This window comes from Lampetra planeri, chromosome 1 (assembly GCF_965212315.1).
Source record: "Lampetra planeri chromosome 1, kcLamPlan1.2.h2, whole genome shotgun sequence".
Classification (NCBI taxonomy): Eukaryota; Metazoa; Chordata; class Hyperoartia; order Petromyzontiformes; family Petromyzontidae; genus Lampetra; species Lampetra planeri.
In genome coordinates this window covers 8387461-8410113 of record NC_136107.1, presented here as the reverse complement: position 1 = coordinate 8410113, position 22653 = coordinate 8387461, and the positions used below count along the sequence as shown (strand labels likewise).

Sequence of the window (22653 nt, the reverse complement as noted above, 5' to 3'; positions counted from 1 at the left end):
AATATTATTTTCCAGGGTAACTGTTGTTTTCCTCCATGAGGTGTATATTTAAAATATCAGCATATTGGTTGTTCACAGAAGCACCAGATTACATGAACACACATTGATTGACTTGCACCGTCAAAGCACACTGTTTCGTGTGTCATGTAACTCAGCCAACACAAAACATTCTATGCATAGTAACAAAATCCCACTTACAGAAAAACACATACTCACACACACACAAACATATCTGAATTTTCACCGTGTTCTGCCAGACATCACTTTCAATCCATTCAAAAGGTTGCGGTAATGTAACCTCTCCTTCGCGCAATGTCACCGCGTGTAATATAATGCTTTCCTGGGTCTCCCAAGTAGCAATACCATTTCTTGTAACAATGCCCTTATCAATAATGTAAACTGCTACAACAACATGCTGAAGAGCATCACATTGTCAATACTGGAAATAACCATTCGTTTATATACATCATCATTTAGGGTAATTAGTATATGTCTATTTTAAACGCAAGGATGCAACAGATACAAAGGAATATCACGTTTAACATGCTTTGTAACCGTTTTGAGACCGTGCATACTATACATAGTAATGCGTGGCAAAGAATTGTGAATAAAATTAGAACATACTTTGGGTTGGTGGTGGTCACAGATAACATAATTTCGCCGGGTGTGGTGGCACATGCTTCTGGTATAGCCAGGACTTTTTAGAAGTGGGTGCTGAGATATGTTCCAGTGTCTCTTGTGATGTGTGCATAGCCGATGCTTCAGTAAACCAAAGAAGTAACTATTGGGAAAAAATATTAACTGTATTTGCTGAAGGAAAACAATAAAAGCCAAATTAACCTTTTCGTCCAGAGGGTAAAAAGGCAAGTTTAATAGTATTTTCAAAAATCCATGAGCATATTTGTAACACAGCAAAACTGTGGCAGTTTACACCCTTCGCACTCATCAGTAAACCATAGCATAAGGGCAGGAGGCCATGTACGGGGAACGTGGGGTCATCTCGGCATATAAGGGCGTTTGCTTTTTATCTTTACCTGCATCAGTCCGTATTCCAGCTCTGTATCTTTCGATAAAGTCACGTAGTTAGAAAAATAAAATAAAAATATATCATAAGTGACATATTACTCACACACAAGCGTAAGTGATATATTACTTATGATATATAAAATATATATATAAGTGATATATTATGTTTTATTTTATTTTATCTTTCTACCTACGTGACTTTACCGAAAGAACCAAAGAGTTTGGATTCCTGCAGTCACGAAAGCTTCGAATCGTGCTGGTATTTAACTCGATTGCATGTTATCGATTTTATGTAATATTTATTTTGTGAAATTACCTTATCTCTTTAAATGTACATGTGGTATATAAAAATGTACTGATTTAATACAAATGTAATATGGTATTTAGTTATTATTTAACTCACCCTCATATCATATACCACTTTGTGGGAAGTTGTTATCTTGTTAAGAGACTGGAAATCCACCATCATCGCTATTATCCATGATCGATCCACTGCTGGATGATGGCCTCTCCAAGTTGCCATTCTTCTTCATGGTCTTGCGATGCAAGGATTCACCTAAAACCTCCATGCTAGTCGATGTCATCGTTCATTCTCTTTGGTTTTTTCATGTCTCTGAATAGCTCTCTTCATACGCTACATCAATTTTACTGGAGCAGTTACACCTGATGATGGAGGCTTGTGTTGCTTCCGAAACGTCGTGAGTAAATTAATTTAATTTTTTTACCTACGTGACTTTACCGAAAAATCCAAAGAGAATGAATCCTTGCAGTCACGAAAACTTCAAATCTAGAATTAATCGTTCATTCTCCGCAGTGGACATACTGTTGGGTACTTTCCTCCTTTGGCTGACACTGAGTAGTTATTCTTGTCTGCTAGCCACGTGTCTTGCTCAAGCCCACTTATCTTAACAATCAAAATTACGTCCTTAAATAATGTATGCTCCCGAATCCTAAGTTACGTCTTTAACCTGTGTTATCTTTCTCCGTGTATTCCCAAACAAACATCTCCCAATGCTTCTTTGTGCACTTTTTTGCTTTTGTTCCATTCTGTTCGTCAGCGTCCATGCTTCTCGACAACAAGTTTGCTGAACAATCAAAGATAGGATGACAGTTGGGCCCATGAATGCATCACTAAGTCGATTATGATAATTACGTCACATGTTTTACAAAATTAGCATTGCCTTATGGTTAAAACTACAAAACACTATATTATTACTGCCAATTCCACAACTGTTTAGATTATCCAATTAAACGCGAGATAATGGTACTTCAGGGTTTTTTTTAACTCATTACTATTTTGCAACGTTTTTTAGAGTAGTTTTAACATAGAAAAAATGTTTGAGGGTTGACATTGGTCAACAAATCCTGAAAGTTTGGGAACCACTGCTAGAGAGTGCTCCCTAGCACATGCGCCAGACCACTCAACAGATTCATTTTCATACAAACTAATAACACAAATAAAACACTGCATATTCAGTAATTAGACAGCCCAAGTAATGTATGCACTATTACGAGCATTTACCGAAGGTCTATTCAGTTCACAAAGTGGGATCGCTGAGTGCTGCATTATTCAATGCTATTACCAACCTAAGAGAATGTGAAGATATAGTTTATAGAACGGTGTTGTCTGTCAGCAAGGGCTTGCCAACTTGTAGGATGCGAGGAGGGGACACGAGGGTGCTCGGCAAATTGGCCACCGGATACCTCGACTTGAATAAATAATACGGTGTGCCACACACTGATACATTCTCAGACGTCAGCCTCATATCGCATTGTATAGCGGTGGACACCACGAGGCTAGAGGCACACCAACGTGCACGTCTGCTGGTAAAGGTGTCTCCTCGAGGCACAGGTTATGTGGCATATTGCAGTAAAATGGAGCACATAAGGATAGACTTAGGAAAGTAAACACCGAGGTGCGCCGTGAGGAACGCAGGATAGTTACATTAGGATCACGCGATGGCGCAGTGGGACCGTGTGGAGCTGACAATCAATCAGACCATACAGTGCATCACTAGCCCACGGAGGAAGTCATCTCATGGGCAAGCAGGTACGAGCCTTATTATTCCTACTCCGACTACGCGTGTTTGCTCAGGAAATACTCACTAATCTCAATACTTATTTTCAGAAGGGTTTTGATTAGTGTTTCACAGTTAAGTAATTTGCCGTGTCATTTTTTTAAAGTCAAATTTGGACCATGACGCAGGCAAACAATGGCCTACTTTTATTCGAACGACGACACTACACGTGTATGGTAAATACACACCGCAGTACTAACCAGGGCAGCCTGTTGAATTCGAACCCCTGCAACTAGCGGCACACGCGCTACCACGGGGGGCATGTCAACGCCCCCATGCACTCGGGGCAGTGCCACGACAAAGCACAGGTGCATGCTTTAAAATACTGAGCGTCACACCATCATACTCACATTGATAAAAGCGTCTCATTATAACCGTATCTCAAGACACGATACGAGATTGGCAGAACTGTCGGGGGACAGAACTAAACCATAATGCAGTAAAACAAAACTTTAGGAGAATAGAACGTTTTCATTGTCAAAGTGGACAAGGGGAAGGAGTAAATGTACAGCAAACCGAGGCAACACCTCCATATAGGCCTAGGCAGAGTTGTGCAGAAACAACAATCCAGCGTTCGGTTAAAATATACTGTGTTCATTGTACGGCTATTAGGTGAAAACATTCCCGTTATCAAATCTTATATACAATTATGGAATCTCATTTATATTATGGAATATATATAATTTTAACGAAGCACTGTGCTATGTACAAAACAGTCGACCCATGAAATAAAGAAACCGTATACAATACAATAAGCTCAACACATCTGTCAATAACACTGCCTTTAAAGAAGACGAAATATACTAGCTGACGTTTCGTTCAATTGCCATTTTTCATAGTACATAATTATTATTTTTTTATATGTACTATAAAGAAACGCCATTGCCTAACATGTCGCCTATACTGTCCTTTTAATGTAGTGTTATTAACGAATGTGTAGAGTATTTTGTGTATTGTGCTTATTCACCACTGCCAACGCAGTAGCATCACAAAATTATTACCTTAGTTGAAACAGTATACTATGGAGTGCTGGGTGGTGGTGTTGAGGAGGGCAGATATTTCTCAATACAAAACTTCCTTGAGTTGACTTTGAGCAATGATACATTGATATAAACAAAACCATAACCCCTAACCGTAAATCATAACGACTAAACCCTCATTCTAAGGCCAAATCCTAAACCATAAAACTTTTGACAAAAACCAGAAGAGGTGCCATGAATATATCATCGAATGAAACCCAAGCAAGTTCTGTGATTGGATATCTGCAGGGGCAATAAATGGGAATGGCAGTAACTTCGGTTCTGTTTAATGACACATTTATATTTACGTGATCGAACCCTAAGCCCTTTATTATGAACACTTCGATTATGTTTCTCATTTCCAACACTGACAGTGTCTACATTAGTTTAGGAGACACCGGGTTTAACCACCACAGAACCTTAACAGTGACGTTGATGCCACACGCAATGAACGAGTCGAAACGTGTGTAGAGGACGCGGTGATGCCGTAACCTTATAGTGTACTGACTGGCGTTACGCGCAATTAATGCTTCATTAGCCTGGCCCCTGGTTTTGCTTGGCTCCGAGCCAGATTCGGATATCTCTCGAGATCAAGTGTATGACGATTTGGTTCGGGCTCGGCAGTGGAAATCCACCCACACCGTGAGTGGGCTACGCTTGCTCGGCTCGGATGTGTGAGTGGAAAAGGGGGTATTTTAACAGAAATAGTGGATGTTGCTTCGATGTCATGGTGGTTCTGCAATATTCGTTCTACCAATTCCAAATCGTACCCACAGTCATATGCAAAGCAGGAGTTACTCGTGCTAACCTACGGTACACCCGAATTTTGGTTAAAACATTCTAAATGCAACCACATTTCAAGTAAACTGCAAAACAGTGGGATATGTTCATCATGGGGAAGAAGGGGGCATATATAATGTACGAGGGTGGTTGAAGTCAACCCGGACTTTAGCTCACACAAAAAGTTTTAATTCCAGGATCGTTCACTCATGTCTTAAGTCTCCATCCACAGTGAAGCACTTCTCTCAACCATGCACAAGTGCCCTGAATGCCCAATGCAGCGTTCAGGTCAAGCGTCTTCACATGCAATCGATGCGACCCAGAATATCGAAACCGGTTCAGTTTTCTTGCTTAAACATTTGATTTTGGATAACATAAGGTGCGGGATTCTTCACAGTGCGGCATCTCCTTTATCTCCCAGCCTCCACCCATCATCATTCATCGCCCCCCAACTTGCTCCGTCCTGACTCTTCAGTGGCTTCCTCCCACGAAGTCTCGTGGCTCGCTCCGTCATTCCTCGTGGCCTCTCCCATCATCTTGTGGCTCTTCTCAACATCTCCCGTGGCTTTCTCCCACGATGTCTCGTTGCTCCTGCAAACCATATCTTTGGAGTTCCCTCCCACTATACTGTGGCTCCTCCCATAATCAGATGGCCCCTCCCATGCCACCGTGGCCCCTCCCACGATCACGTGGCCCTCCCATCATCCCATGACTCCTCCCCATATCTCTCGTGGCTCCTCCCATGACTTCTCGGCGCTGGCGTCCTTTTTATTTGCTCGCTTCTGAATGGCCGCGGCCGCGCTCGAACGGACCAATCGGCTGCTCGCACATTAACGGACGCGTCGGCTCGCGCGCTCGGGCCAATCGGCGCACGCGACACGAGACGACTGGGGAAGTGGGCGGGGCGGGGCGGGGGGGAAGTGTGCGGGGCGATGGGAAAAAGTGGGCGGGGCGGGGTGAAGTGGGCGGGGCGATATGGAAAGTGGGCGGGGCGGGCGGAAGTGGGCGGGGCGAGGGGGGAAGTGGGCGGGGCGTGGGCGGGGTTAGCGGCTGCACGGTGTCCGGCGGCGCAGAGCGCGCGGGGTGGCGCGGGCTCCCCCTCACCGAGCCGCCGAGCGAACGGAGAGGAGGGCAATCTGCGTGCTCCGCCTTCTCCACAGAGGCCGCAGCCGTCGCCGCGATGGAGGACGAGAAGGAGCGGCAGAGGCTCCTACAAGCCGGGAAGGCGCGGGTGAGGAAAGGGGCGTAACACACCGGGACACATTCGGAAAGGGACGCGAGCGAGAAAAGTCGGCGCTCGGCATGAGTGAGGATGAAGTGTTGTTCTGTGAGGGACGGCGGCGACGTGGAGAGGGCCCCGATGAGAGGGTGAGTGGTGATGGTGAGTGGTGATGATGATGGTGAGTGGTGGGTGGTGATGAAGTGAGTGGTGATGGTGAGTGGTGATGGTGAGTGGTGATGAAGTGAGCGGTGATGGTGAGTGGTGATGATGATGGTGAGTGGTGGTGAGTGGTGGTGAGTGGTGATTATGGTGAGTGGTGATGAAGTGAGTGGTGATGCGGAGTGGTGATGGTGAGTGGTGATGGTGAGTGGAGATGATGGTGAGTGGTGATGATGATGGTGAGTGGTGATGGTGAGTGGTGGGTAGTGAGTGGTGATGGTGAGTGGTGATGAAGTGAGTGGTGAGTGGTAATGGTGAGTGGTGATGGTGAGTGGTGATGATTGTGAGTGGTGATGGTGGGTGGTGATGGTGAGTGGTGATGGTGATGAAGTGAGTGGTAATGGTGAGTGGTGATGGTGAGTGGTGATGGTGGGTGGTGATGGTGAGTGGTGATGGTGAGTGGTGATGGTGAATGGTGAGTGGTGATGGTGATGAAGTGAGTGGTTAGGAGAGTGATGGGTCAGTGAGAGGGTGATGAGTGCAAGTGAGTGGTGAGTTGTGATGGAGAGTGGTGAGTGGTGATGGTGAATGGTTAGGAGAGTGATGGGTCAGTGAGGAGAGTGATGAGTGCAAGTGAGGGGTGAGTTGTGATGGAGAGTGATACGCTGAGGGTGTGTGGGGAGAGTGGGGTGGTGAGTTTGAATGCTGCTGGTGAAGTTACTGTTAGTGGTGAGGTGATGGTGAGGATGAGTAGCGATGTGAAGTTTGGGCGAGGGTGTCGATGTCTGTCAGCGTGTGTCAAATTGCCCGGCCTCTGTGTGTGTCAGTCATTGTGTTCTGTCCGTGTGCAGCAATGTCTCAATTGCATTTGTGTGGCATTGTGTGTTATTGTTGTGGATGTGTGTTTGGCTGTTGACACAGTGGACAACACAGGTGGTGCATCTGCCTGTCATCTTAGTTCTTTCACCCGTAAGACCTAGGCCTGTCTCTTCGACACTTTTACGTGGCCTCAAAGTGCACCTAGCCTGGCACAATCGCTGTGGTCACGTCACCGTCACTTAGTGGTGAAAGGCAGCTGCTGTTGTATCACAGACGGACAGTGTGCGTTGGTATGCATGGTCATTGTGTCAAGTGTGTGTCACTCAGTATTGCAATGCAGAAGGTCAGTGTGTATCAGCATGTGTGTGCGAGCACATGGTTATTATGTAAATGATCATGGTCATTTTGTGTGAGCGTGTGCATGGTCAGTGTGTCAGTGTATGTGTCAGTGCATGTGTCAGTGCGTGTGTCCCCCAACTAGCTACCTGTAAGTGATGGGGCAGTTGTGGAGACAGTGGAGAAGTTTCCGTACCTTGGCAGTGTGCTTATGACCAGCTCCGGTTTTGCAGCAGAGGTTCTCACTCCGAATGCGTAGAGAGGCATCATCTTTTATTGAATCATCTGCGTAACGCTGTATAGAAGTGACCTTTCCTGTCCGCTCCACACGAAGTTCCGGGTCTTCTCGGCCACAGTTATGCCCTCCCTCTGAAGGAACATCTGCGCCGGTTTATAACATTCAGGCTGGCCTGCCGACGATCCATTCTGGTTTTAATCATGATAGATTGTGTGAGTAGCTCACCAATCCTTGAAAGATCTGTGCACAGTCTCATCAATTATCTCCTCCGGCAAGCTAGGCTGCGATGGCTGGATCATTTAGCCCATATGCCCAGCCACCGCATGCCCCAAGCAGTTTCAGTTTGGCAGGATAGATTTGGCTTAACTGGTGTGGCACGGGCTACAGAAGAAGATATGGACGGATGTGGCACAGAAGGATGTGGAGCTAATTGGACTTGCCGATGATTGGTACCAGCAGTGTCAAGATCGGCCTCTGTGGAGGAGGTTCATGAAGGAATACGACTGGTGAGTTGGAAGCAGTCGCCCTCCAGCAACAACGGAGGGTCGAGTAGCGATCCTCACAGCAACGAGCAGAGTGCCAGGCGGCTAAAACGCAGAAAGTTGGCACAGTGGAGAGCACAGTTGGTGCATCTACTAGTCACATTAGTCAGTCATTTCAGTCAGTCAACCTGACTGGCTGAGATGACTTGCCAGCGGACCTTTGACACTTGACTTGACCTCAAAGTGCACAGAGCATGACGCAAACGCCGTGGTAAAAAAAAGTTTAGTTTTAGTTTATCTTAATGGTGAACAGCGGTTGTTCTTGTGCATGGTCAGTGTGCATAAGTGTGTATCAGTGTGTGAGTGAGCGTGCCAGTGAGGATGATCAGTTTGTACCAGTGTGTGGCCGTGTTCGAGTGTGTTTGGTCAGTATAGGTTCCACTGTGAGTGCCGGTGTCTGGTGGGATGTGGTTCGCTCTGCTCGTGGTGTCCAGAGCTCCAGGGGTGGTAGAGCCCACCTGGAGACCAGCACCTGGTACCACAGTCACCTGTCAGTGTGGTTTGATCAGTGGTGGTGTTTCTAACAGCTGTCGGGGGTTCGGATATTATGTGAGTAGCTTAGTAGTTGTGGATTATTAGGACTCGCCACCCAGACTGCACTGCAGTGATAGTTGCTGCCTCTACTCGCATAGCCTCATGGTAAGGAAGCAGTTGGTGCCTTGAGGCTGTGTGCTGGGAGTGATTATAGCCATGCGTGAGGTGGTTGTGGTGGAGTGTTTGGTGTGGGGAAGGAGCGTATGTGGGAAGGGAGAGTATGTGAGGATCCCTCTCAGGCTGGGGAGATGTCAGTGCATCCTGCGAGGAGTAAGGATATCCCTTTGGGACGGAGGGGTTATTATCGAATGTGGGGAGGGAGTGTTTGTGGGCTCAGAGGGGAGGGCGTGTGAGTGTGTTCCCGCCTCGGGCTGCAGTGCCCGCGCCCGATGGGACTGCGTATGGCCAGGTGCCAGTCAGCTGTTTGTGTCTGTCTGCCCTTGTTGCAAGGAGTCGTCCTATGCCTATTCACTGGCTGCACTTCCATGAGTTCTTAGGTAGTGTTTTCATTAACATGTTAATTCGACTTGTGCTGGCATATATTTCGAATCAAATTAAAATGTCGTCGCAGAATTTGTGCCTCGTTGCAAAATCCCTGAACACGTTTTTTACTAAATATAATTTTTTTATTCCATTTTTCTCAATCCGGCTAGGACCAATGAGCGATTTTCAGGTAATAATAACTAGGGGGTTGCACTCTCTGACCTCCCATGTGACAGTATATAGGACTGTACTGAGAAGCAAGTGGCACTATGTTTGGTTACAGTGCCAGCCAATCATAGTGAAGATGTGACTCTTTATCCACTTCTAGCCTAGCAATCCTGGAGAGCCTTATGTACCCCGAATCAGGATTTAAGCTTGCAAATTGGTCAGTAGCACCTCGAGACTGGTTCAAAAACAGAAGAGAATAAAAGCATGGAAATGTATATGCAATGTATTTTGCAGTCTGTATACAGCACTGCGTTTTGCTCAATGTACAATGTATGAGAACTATATCGGGTACAGTGCAGTTTGTTACATTGTGTGATTTGACATGTGCCATATTGAAGGGTTAGGGATGGGTCATGGGGCACACTGGCATTTAAACATAAATGAAGATGATCAGCTGAACCAGTTGCAATACATTGGCTTGTGGCTTCACACCTGAGAGGCAGCAGGTGCTGGTTGGTTGGGAGTTTTTATATTTAGCACTCATAGTAGTTTGACCTCCCATGTGACAAAGCAACTTTCCTTTTACGTCAGATAGCTGTGTGAACTTTGATCAGGGCGTGATTGTCTGCAAATTTCTCATTTTCACGTTGCTAAATTCGAAATGCATTGAATTGTACATTTTTTTGCTGTGAATTATTTTTATGTTGACTTGTAAGTATCATGTTTGCATTTTAATAATCTCCTAGTGTCTCTTAAATTCTGGTTATCATCTATTGTCAGGTGTTTGCTGGAGGCTTATGACTGGTGATTTAGCCATGATTGTGAGTTATGTTACGTGCTTAGTTACATGTTTATGATGATTACGTCTAATCATATCTCATTACCGTACAGTGGGGATAAGAAATGAAGGGCAATTGAGGGAGGTGTGTGGGGAAATTATCTCCAGCCCTGTCACAGAGGTATTATACAGTATGGTGGTCAGGTGAAAGCATAAACAGCTGTGTGTCATCGGCACAAGCTCAGTCATAAGTAGTAAAGAAGCCCTCAGGTACAGAAGAAGGAAACATTTGCCTTGGACAGAGAGTGAACAGTGTGAACATTCATGGGGTCACTTTTGTGTAGAGCACAGTGAGGTGAGTAGAGTGACATTTTGGGGATTAGTTTGTTGTCCTTCCCCCGCATCTCCGATTATCATGGTTGGCTACGTACGGTGCGAAAGAAGTTCAACATACACACAAATTAAGTGAGAGGCGTAGGCATGATGGGGCTTGCAGACACAGAGGAAGTTACAGCTGGCTTTGTGCCTATGAGCACAGGCGACAATTGAGGTAGTGACATTTTGCATGATCGGAGCATGGAGGTGAGGGGCCTTGTATACATTTGCACATATGCAATGTGTACAGTGCAATGTGTCAGTCCCGTGTGACTGAAATGTTTTCTATGAAATTGATTAGAAATGACATTGGTGTGAACGTTTTATTCTCTCATGAGCACATTGTAATGTTCAATAGATAGTGTATAATAGATGCTGTGGGAATATTGTTTGATTCACATTTAGAATTGTGCTCGTTCAAATCTCAATTCGGGCTCTTCCCTGCCCAGGGTGGAATAAAGTGAGTACTAAATTTAGGGAAGCCAAGAGTGGTCGACCTCTGGAATATTGGTTTCTACAATAAAAATGTGAAATGTCTAACACTGGTTTAGATCAGCCAAAGGAGACGCTGAATTTGTTTATAAATTCTTAACTTTCAGAATTACTAAATGTGTTAATGAATATCTAGGTAGATGCTGTATGTAGTTGTGAGTGAGAAAAAGTATTACTGCTGAAAAATGTTAGGCGGTGACGATAAAAAACAATTTTAGCTCCACTCAATCAGGTCAATAGGACTTTTACACTTATAAACCAACAAAATAAAACAGTAACCTCTTGAAGGCAGTGGATGTCTGTTTAGTGGTTTGTCCTGTTAATAATATGTACTTCATGGTATTTTTCTATCAAGCTTAAATTGCATGTTTTATCATGAAACTCTCCACACGGTACTCACTGTTTTGCGTTATATTGTAAAAATATGGTCATTTATTTTATTTCGCTCATATCGTAGGCATGCTTTACTTACGTTTTTTTGTCTTGATATTTATGTCAAAAACACTGTAAACATTTCCACTGCAACATTCCTTTTTTTTACCTTGTTACAGCATTGATAAGTATAATATTATGGATGACTTGGAATTGTATATAACATTGTAATTTCATATATTTTATCAACATTTATTTATAGCTTGAAAATTTTAGCACTGCCATTGAGAATGCAGATCGCCATTCCTGAGATGTTTTCACTCCATTGTGGGTGGTGAGCACTGCGTAAGACCAGAAAAACCAGAACCTCAAATTCATTGTAAGTCAAATATTCTTTAGCAGTGATTTATCTCCATATATAAAAAAAACGGCAAAGTTGTGATTACGTGTGTCTGTTCAAAATGTTTAGCGTACTTCCCGACATGCAACAAACTTGAAATTTGCCATGTGGGTACTTTCCAGACTGTACACCATGCAAAAATTATTAAAATACACTTTTGTGTTTTTTTTGGGGGGGGGGGCTCAATAATGCTTATATTTTTTGCATGGCAAGCGAGCTGTGATGTCACAAAAAAATATATCTTCAGCTTATGTTAAGCATTATGTTTGTTTGTAAACTTTTCTCCACTTATTTACAACTAGCTTTACTACCCGTCTTCGCCCGGGACTTGGATTCACCACGCCCGGCCGCATTTGTCTCCCCAGTGGCGATGTTCACACACCACAGCAGTTTCTCGTTTGAGGCTGAGTCGACCTAGGGGAGGCCCAGGAGCGGTTAAAATAATCCTTACCGGTGGTGGACGTTAGCGGGAATCGAACTCGGGTAGCAGGGTTCGTAGCGCGCTAACCACTACACTACAACGTGTTACGCTTCCACGTGCGCGGGTCACGTGACAGATGTGACGTCACAGCTCCCTTGCCGTGCAAAAAATATCTGCATTATTGAGCTCCCCCCCAAAAAAACCACAAAAGTGTATTTTTATAATTTTTGCATGGTGTGCAGTCTGGAAAGTACCCACATGGCAAATTTCAAGTTTGTTGCATGTCGGGAAGTACGCTAAACATTTTGAACAGACACACATAATCACAACTTTGCCTTTTATATATATGGAGATAACATTTGGCAATTGTTCATTCAGCAGACTCAACATTCACCTGCAATCCTGAAAATCAAATCATGGCTTATGGTTCGACAAGGCCCTTCATCCCTCTGAATTTGATAAAGTACCACTTTATTGGAAGTCAACACCAGTTGTTGGAGAGACTGTACTCTGCATTGATATGGAATTTCCACCACTTGCTCAGAGCCACCAATGGAGATAAACCCTGTCCATCATTTTAAGCTGGGAGATGCTTTGACTATTTTGATGCAGAATTATATTGCATGCAATATTTTTACCCACAACCTGGATCGCATATTGTAATGGCATAAAACACTGTACAGTACTGCAAACCAATTAGTATCAGTTACATTGCCTGCAGCAACACGGCTTGCCTTTGTCAATTACAGTTATGCTGAAATTCACAGCCACCATGTAAAACATCGAGCGAGCAAAGGCAAGACAAAGAAGAGCTTCAACAGACCCTGTAGCACATGGCCAGACATGATAAGAGATAGAGGACACTGTCTGCTCACAGCCATACATAACAATGGTATAGCGTACAGCTGGCCCAATGTATTTTGGGACAAAAGCCCAGCACAACGGCATTAATTTAATATGAACACCAGGGACAATTTAGCTGTGGAGCTTGGCATGGACCGTAGTCCTTCCACTGCAGTGATCAAGCGGATTACACCTTGTGCTGTGAGACTCTTAATTTGCCACCAGCAATTTGGATGGGAGATGGGGCACAGCAAGTGGGTTCCTGACCCATCTGCAGATTTCATTATCATCCCTTCATAATATGTGAAGGTTTTCTCCAGCTACTCTCATTCCATTGGCACAGGCAAAACACAAAAAAAATAACCTGACCTCGCATTCCAATTCAGCATCCAGCTGAAGAGTCTTGAGGCTAGCCTAAATAAAGTTTAGTCAAAATACAATGTCTTTGCTGAATTGAGTGTGGTAGCTGTAGCAGAAATTCCACATTGCTATGGTAAGCCAACCTCTTTACAAGACACGAATTATTGACTTATCGCAAAGTTGTCGTTTTATCAACCGTGGAACGATGATGGGTTAAACTGATACCTGACTAGGAGTGGCACTTGCAACCTATGATTGTGAATCAAGTGTTCTCCAACAGCGTCACCCAACTAGCTCGCTAATAAAGAGACGTGATACTAGTGGTGGGAATTTCAAACTAAGCTCACAAACGGTAGGCTTCTTTGTTTGGGAACATAAGCACCTGCGTATTGAATTAAAACTGCTTGCTATGCAGATTTGTCATACTTTAGAGTGCATTTCTGGATTGTGAAACCTAAATTCCATTGTTTATAGAAACTAAGTACAGTGGTACCTCGGTATACGTCATTAATTCGTTCCAGAAGGGTAGGACTTATGCCGAAAATGACGTATACCAAACTAATTTTTCCCATAAGAAATAAAGGGAAAGGAAATAATCTGTTCCAGAGTATAAGAAATTATATTTTATATGGCATATTATACATTAATGGGGTTGTATAAAATAATTAAGACACTACTTATTACTAAAATGCATACATAAATTAAAATAAATAAATTGAAATAAAAAAAACATTTAACATCACTTTACCTTGCTGAGAGGAGTTGATAGCCTACGAGGATGGTGGTGAGGAAGGGGAGGAGGAAGAGATGTTATTTTTTTGGAAGGAGAGTCCCCTTCCATTAAATCTTCAGGAAGCTGAAATTTTGGGGTTTTTTCTCTTTCTCTTTGCTGTCTTTTTTCTTGACTTGGACCTGGTTGAGGCTCACCAGGTTTGAGTTTTACTAAAAACCTGTCCATTGAAGTTTGTTGTCTAAGAATTTCCTGAAGTGTGACATTGCCTGGTCACTCCACACAATACTGTTACGGCTTGTTAGCGCCGTAACAGTATTGTGTACGCGGGTACTGTACGCGGTGACTCATCCCGACCCATATAAGTTCTAGCAAGCGTGTCGTATCCCAAGCAAGACGTCGTATCCCAAGACATTTTTTTCTCGTCAAAACACGACGTATACCAAATTCGACATATTCCAAAGCGGTCGTATACCGAGGTATGACTATACCAACTTTTCCCAGTTGCAATTGTGAAATATTTATTGTGTGCCCTCCAAATCTCTGGGTACTTCTCGACAGTTGAAGGCACATATCTTTCTCCAATAGCTACATGTAATATAATGTGTAAACACTTTTTGGAAGTAAGTTGAAGTTTGTCAATTCCCTTGTCCTCATCAAGTCCAGGCTCAAGACCTTCCTTTTTTTCTCTACCTATGTCTGATCCTCTCCATCAACAAAATATAAAGCCTCATGTTTTTCTACAGCATCTTGAGATGCAATCACATTTAGGTGCTATATGAATCCACTTTGAATTGTATTTAGAGTGTCCCAGAGACTACACAAAGTCCTTTCTTGACCATAAGCTTGCACTAAAATAGAAAATAAAGCCTAGTGTTTGGTGCAGTGGATGGACGAAGGGATTATGAATATAGTCATATGTTGTGTAGGTGCAAGATAATGCATTATGGGAAATACTTGACTGTAAAATGTCTTACCTCTAATCTAACTAACCCTCCCACCTCAGCTCAAACAGCTGTCAGGGAGGTCACCTAATTGTAAAGGATATCAAAATCAGCTCTAAAGGGCCATGACACTGAAGTGCCTGGGAGCTGACACCGTAATCTCTGTATAGTTTAACATGTAGGCTTTCGCGACCAATATCATCCATAATAGAAGTTTCTTTGGGTTAGATCACGTAAATATATAAATGTGTCGTTAAACCCGCCACCACCTGACACAGCCAACTAGTAAGGGTTGTCACGTAAACAGAACATACCAATTCGTCACTAGTACAGCACACCGGTGTGTTTGAGAGCCAAGCCACAACATTTACAAACTTAGTACGACGTTTCGCCAGTAATTACAACTAATTTCATCAGGCGACAGCCAGATTTGTGGATAAGTCTCACTGTTTCGCTTTTTATATAGAGGCCTCTATATAAGGAACGAAACAGTAAGACTTCTCCACAAATCTACTAGTTGGCTGTGTCGGGTAGTGACGGGTTTTAACGACACATTTATATATAGTTCCTTCTGCTCAGTGTATTTTATAACATGCAAATACTTTTTAAACCCAATTTTATAAGCTGTATGACTTTTTATTATTAAAAGTTGCAATTATAATTTGCCATGTAAAATGTCATTACTTTCAACAATGAATATCAGATGGTGGAAAGTGATTGACAACATAATCACATTATTACAAGTTGTAATAACGTGAATAGGTGGACATCGGTGATGTATTCCAGAGTTAACGGTATGGTTGTTCACAGGAGGAAGTGATGTAATTTTTGCAGCATATCGGCGAGAAAATGCATCTTGCATGCGAGATGTGCATATTCATTTAATATGATTTTATCTCAAAGGGTGCCCCACATCAGAGTTTTTAGGTTTGAGTGAGCACAATTTGCAATATGAAGCCTGTAGAAAGAGAAGTTGGAATAACGTAATCAACCAGGTAGGGTGTTGACTTATGTTAGCCAACTCTCTGTGTTGTATTGCATTATATTTCTAAGTTTACTAGGTTTGTTTTCTCTTTCATTCGTACCTGATGATGATTGCTTGTGTTGCAATCGAAACGTCGTATTCTATTATTTAATTCTTATTTTCTCTTTCTACGTGACTTTACCGAAATAACTAAAGAGTAATTCCTGCAGTCACGAAAGCTCCAAATCAAGTTTGGATGGTTAAGTTTTGGATAGTCTTAGGTGCCTCTTCGGTACTGCATGGGCTAACACGCATGCATCCCGGGAGCATTTTAGGGCTCTGCGTTTTGCTCGAGACATTTAATAACCTTAAGATTTTTTGTTCAAAATTACCAATTCTCCTCAGCTTGTTAGATGCAGCATACTTGAGAAGCTATTGAGACTTATTCAAACAGTATGTCACAAGTACCTCAATATTCAGTTCTATCTCACTGTAAGAAGTAACGGCTTTATTACGCACCGGTGTGTGCAAGCTCACCATACCTCTGCTCTCAGGTTGTTGCTTATTTAGGCTTGCTACAGCTGTGGCAGAGTGCTTGAATTACGATGGGAAGGGAGCGAGTTCAAATACCGGTCATGGCTTGCCACCGCCCATCAACCTTCTTAGGTCCACAAAAGAAGTTCAACTCTTTGGGAATTCCAAAATGGTCATCTAACTTAGAAATGGTGAATTTCCACCTGGATGAGGGTTGCCTGTGGAGATGAGCACCTTTCGTACGGTAAGGGATACACTTTGCCTGGCTGTTGAAGGAGCACGTGTTGTGTTTGCGTGACCCCCAGCTGGCGGCGTTTCAGCAGCAGAGGAGAGAACACCAGCAGGAGGGTGGGGGCAGCGTGGAGGAGGAGGAGGAGGAGAAGGAAGGGAGTGAGCGGCCGACGACCCGGCGCAACAAAAAGCGCTCCGGGAAGGGTGGTGGCGCTGCCCCAACAGCTGAGCGCAAGGCCCGAGGCAAGCAGCCGCATGGCGCACGTACCCTGCGCTCCGGGGACTCTGTCAGCCAACAGCAAACCTACGTGTTCAAGGTACTACTGCACTTCACTATCTAATCTATTTAATGGTTGATGGTTCCTTTTTCCACGGGTAGGTGGAGTTCCCCCACTTTTTCTGTGCTTCAGGCTGGAGATGAGTCTCGTTTCAGCAGGAAGCCACTTCTGTGAAACGTTGGGCACGTCACCCAGTTTGGGATGGTCCTGCTTGGAAGTTGGTTGCGTAGAAACAGAGTCCCTGGAGACAACCCATGTATATGTTGTGTCCTCCTTCCTCCCGGCGTGTGTGTGTGCATGTGGTGTGCGGCGCACACACTCAGTCGGAGATGAGGTAGTTGCAGGAGGCACTGTCTCTCTCTTTATTCTCTTGTTGAACCACCAACTCCGGCCTCCTCTCTAATGACCACGCTGCCGTACAGCCCAGACAAGACCCTGTCCTCGTTACACCGACGGCGTCGACCGAGACAACCAACTACTGTTCGGCCGAGCAGTCGGCCCTGTGTCACTACATATTTAAAGGGACAACAGTCAAAACATCTTCCCTTCATATTCCATTTAGTGCACGTACCTATCTTTGGACAGTCCATTGACCCCACCTCCAAAATGTCAGATGACTGCCATGTCCCTCCACATAACCTGGATTCACATTGTAAAGTAATTGTAATTCATTTTAAATGTGGACAATGTTATTGAAGAGTATTAAACTGGAGACCTTAACAAAAGTGTGACTGCCGGAATTGGTTGTAGAGGCGACCCCCACACCTACGACATAATTGGTTTCTGGGCGACGGTTGCGAGTTGAGCCGTTGTAAGTCTAACCCTTATTTCCCATTGGCACAATGTTATACATTGGGGTTCCGTTTCTGGAAAACCATTAAATACCACAAAATACCAAAATTGACCACAAAATAAATTAAAATAACCTTAAAACACATTTATTGTAACTTAACATAAACGTAACTTGACAAACATTTATAAAGTAAAAACAAACACTTACATTTGAAAATTCTTAGGTACTGTTCTGCATGTGTATCACATTTACTCTTCTCAGACATCGCGAATGGTGAACATTTTTCAAAATTAGAAGAAAATTTACGAAGAAATGTAGAGCGTTGTGAATAACATGCGCAGACGCAGTGCCCAATCGACTCAGCGTTGGTAGCAGTCGTTAGGCGGTTGTAGATACGAGTTTTAGTCGTTACTGTGGAGGGTCTTAATTACTATCAGAAAGGTCGTAAAGGCAGGGGGTCGCAAATCGAGCCATCGTAAGTTAAGGGGTCACCTGTATAGATTTTCAGTTGGAAAATCAAATTTAACAGCAGCGATAATGATGTTAACAACTGGAAAACCGGCAAAGAGACATTGAATATAAACCCATTCTGCTCAAACAAAAGCAATGTAAAGGGTGAAACACTTCAAACCCCATAATGGAAACAATGACATGAAAAGGCACTTTAAATTCCACAAACAATCCCCCATGGGTAATGCACAGTATTCTTCTCTTTGGTTCTTTCGGTAAAGTCACGTATAAAGATAAAATAATAAATTAAATAATTTATAAATAATAAATTAAATAATTTATTATTTTAGCATACGACGTTTCGATTGCAACACAAGCAATCATCATCAGGTATAAATGAAATAGCAACAAAAATCTAACCAGAAAACTATAGACAGACATAACAGGACCCTGCGGGGTGGGCTGGTAGGAATAATACCAATACCGGTACAGGGATATCGACCGCACACACACGCGCACACACGCACATACGCGCACACACGCACATACACGTACACACGCACACACACGCACACACACCGCACGCACACACACACGTACACACACATGCACACACGCACACACACACGTAATGAAGTTGTGTTGCTACGCTTCCAGTTCGCCGTGAATAATGATCCGAAGCCCAATAGCGCCCATTCATCACGCCGCTCGAGTGGGCCGGACACGCACACACGCACGCACACACACACGCACACACACGCACACAGTCACACATATACACACACGCACACACGCACACACAGACACGCACACACATGCACATACACACGCACACACACGCACGCAAACACACACACACACGCGCATACACACACGCACGCACACACACACTCACACATATACACGCACACACACGCACGCACACGCGCACACACACGCACACACACACGCACCTCTCACCTGCAAGGCAGCGGTCGCCGCTTCTCCTCCCACATCTCTCGTCGCGGCAGCTGTAGCGATGGTGCAAGTTTGTTTTTATCATCAATTCCTCCTCCTCCTCCACCCCTCCCCGCCACTGTTCACCCACCAGAATAAATGAGTTCGCCCATAGTCAGTCGATCAATAATAGGTGGATTATTACATCGCAGCAGGATAAGGGCGTGGGGGGGGGGGGCGGCGGCTTGGGGTTGGCGTTCATCCAGCAGTGGATTTATCACGGCTGCGACCCCGCGTCACCGCGATCCTCGTGTCCTCCCCTAGGTCGACTCAGCCTAAAATTGCACACCGGGATTGGTGGCACAGACGTCTTGGCACACTCCCGAAGCCTTCTGCACTAGGCCTCGCGAAGCCTTCTCTGCAGTAGGCCTCGCGAAGCCTTCTCTGCAGTAGCAACCAACTCCCACTGCATATAAAAACTCATCTCACTAACCAGCTTCCATTCCTCCTTTAAAACCCATCTCTTATCCCTTACCGATCCTACTGCTACTCCCTGCCCTGGCCCCCCAGCAATGACCAGGCCTTCCCAAACCCCTATCACTACCGCTACCCCAACACCTCCTTAACCACTCCCACCTGTCCTTCTTGCTCACACCATAACTACACGACCACTTTTCATAACTCCACTCTTTTATCCACGATCATTTAACGTACGATTTTATTGTACGTTAGATGATGTAAAGCATCTTGGATTAATGCAGTATATACATCTATATAACATAAGATAATATTCTCTTGATGAAATAATGAAAAAAAATTGTTATTTGCACAAATAGTGGCAGGTGTTGTGCTACGAGAAGTGGAGGTTTCCTCTATATTTGCCACGCTTGTCTTTAAGCAAAATGCAATTCAATATACAATTGAAATGATATTTTATTCAATCAACACATAAATTCGACCGTTTAAAGTAAAAACAAATTTGTAAAAAAAAATATGCTGATTCACCTCTCAATTCTTGGCTCCCAGCTCCCGGCTTTTAAATTCCCCTCTGCACGCTGGGCTGCATAGGCTCATAGAGAGCAGCTTCCAACACATGCCACGCCTTTTTGAGGTAGCCAGTGACACAGGGTTCCCACCCAGTCAATTGAGGTGATGGACATCATTAGAGGATTTTATGCGACTGAACCTTATGTGGCTGTCACTTAAAAAAAACATTTCTTATTAATGGACATCTTGGAGCACACAACCATGGTGCGTATCCACAAAATTATCAGATTTTGGGTTACATGCTCACGAAAAAGAGCTCACCTTGCATGATTGTCCTGGTCTTTATAACATTGTACCTTTTTTATTGGCTGTGCTCCGATGTAAATGTTGCTGGAGCTGTTGCAGCTGCCGTGCTAAACCAGTAAAAGCTCCCTGGCTGGTATGGCACACGTGACTGGATAACTTTGGCATCTTGTTTGGGTGCCACATGTGCCATTTTAAAAACAGCTGCAATTTTAGTTATTGACTGTTGTCATTTGCTTTACAACATGTGTCAGCAGCATTGCAACAGCATTTACGATGCTGAGCCATGCTGCTGTTATGTTGGCGATTTGCCATGGGAGAACAGAGCTGTAAAACCCCTTGATTAAACATATGGACTATTTTTAAAAAAAGAAACTAGTATGGCATGTTGACAGTAGCCTTCAACATCATATCTATAGATATAAAAGGGAAATTTGTGAATATGTGTGTCTGTTCGAAATGTTTATCATACTTCCCGACATTCAACAAACTTGAAATTTGGCATGTGGGTAGCTTCCAGACTGTACACAATGCAAAAAGTATAAAAATAGACTTTTGTATAAGGATGGGGGGGGGCAATAATGGATATATTTTGCACGGCAAATGAGCGGTGACGTCACATCTGTGATGTCACCCGCATACGGCAGCGTTACGCAGTATGCCTGCTGACGTCACGCACCCCCCCCCAAACCCTCCGCGTAGGCCGTGTATCCCGCACAAATAATATGTCTAAATCAATGAAATGCTTTTCTCTCTCTTACATTAAAGTAATCAGATTACTCTTTTCCCTGTGCCTGTCATCCCTTGGAGGTCAATAAAATGAATACCACTTTGTAGGAAGTTGCATTTCTTGCTCCATATAGAGACTAGTCCCTTGCAGAAGAATATTGAATTTTCACCACCGGGTCAGTGACACTAATGTAGATGAGCCCCACTTGTTTGAGCAAACTTTGACAGCTCCTGTATTTCTTATAAATCAGTGGTGATCGATGAAGACTTCTCAACATTTTTTAAAAATGCCATGAAGCTTTTTTGTGTTTAGTTTGTTGTCCTTCCCCAGCACCTCTGATTAGCACGGTTGGCTACGGACTATGTGAAAGAAGTTCAACATACATACATACGTATGTGTTATAATAGAACCCACTGGTAATTAGGCTTACAGACCCCTTTACCTTTAATTTTCCACCTCATGTTCCCAGTGTACTCCCAATTGGGAACCCTTGCCCTATGCAGTATTCATTCCTGGCTTTGTTCATGGGTTGTTTTTATGGGCGGTAGAGGAGAGCGAATGGCATTATGACCATGCTTAATTTATGTTGTGTGTCTTTTTCCCAAAGGTTTCCTCTTCTCCAGAAGAAGCCCTATCTGGGCCGGAGGATGAGGAGACACAGAGTTCGGAGAGTGTCACGGTGAGCGTTTTCATTATAGAGAGGAATTGTAATTACAACAAAGCATGTAGTGTGGTAATGGTTTAAGGCTCAGTAGACTTAGATGAGGCCCAGGACTGGTTCTGATTCAACTTGTTACTAATTAAATATGGCCAGGAAGCTTTTGCAGACCATGAGGTTTGTAGCACAGTCTGTGAGGCACCTTGTCCACCACTCCCCCCACACACAAACATATTTTAAATTAAAACAAAAAAACACGTACACATAATATGTACAGATATACACAACCGTATATATACACACAATTTTGAACATATTCGCACATTGGGAGACAAGATGAGGATCACATGGACCCTAATATGCACTTGCTAAGAGAACGAATTCTCCATACGAAGTTTTTTGGGTTAGATCGCGTAAATATATAAATGTGCCGTTAAAACCTGCCACCACCCGACACAGCCAACTCGTAAGAGTTGCCACATAAACAGAACATGCCAATTCGTCACTCGTACAGCACACCGGTGTGTTGGAGAGCCAACCCACAACAGGCGACAGCCAGATTTGTGGAGAAGTCTAACTGTTTTGTTCCTTATACAGAGGCGCAGATGTGGTGACCACGCTTCTGCGCTCTTACGCAAAGTGGAAGGGGGGGGATTACTGAGTCAATGTA

At 43.9% G+C, this 22653-nt stretch overlaps 1 protein-coding gene across 1 annotated transcript in view; it reads left to right on the top strand.

Annotated features, from left to right (window-relative positions):
* Positions 1 to 2985: 2985 nt before the first annotated feature.
* LOC144723223 (uncharacterized) overlaps positions 2986 to 22653 on the top strand; it is an 84687-nt gene continuing 65019 nt past the window's right edge. The window contains exons 1-4 of the mRNA XM_078601783.1: positions 2986 to 3076; positions 5887 to 6134; positions 16923 to 17165; positions 21933 to 22004. Of these exons, the coding sequence (XP_078457909.1) occupies positions 2986 to 3076; positions 5887 to 6134; positions 16923 to 17165; positions 21933 to 22004 (654 nt within the window). The remainder of the gene's footprint in view (positions 3077 to 5886; positions 6135 to 16922; positions 17166 to 21932; positions 22005 to 22653) is intronic.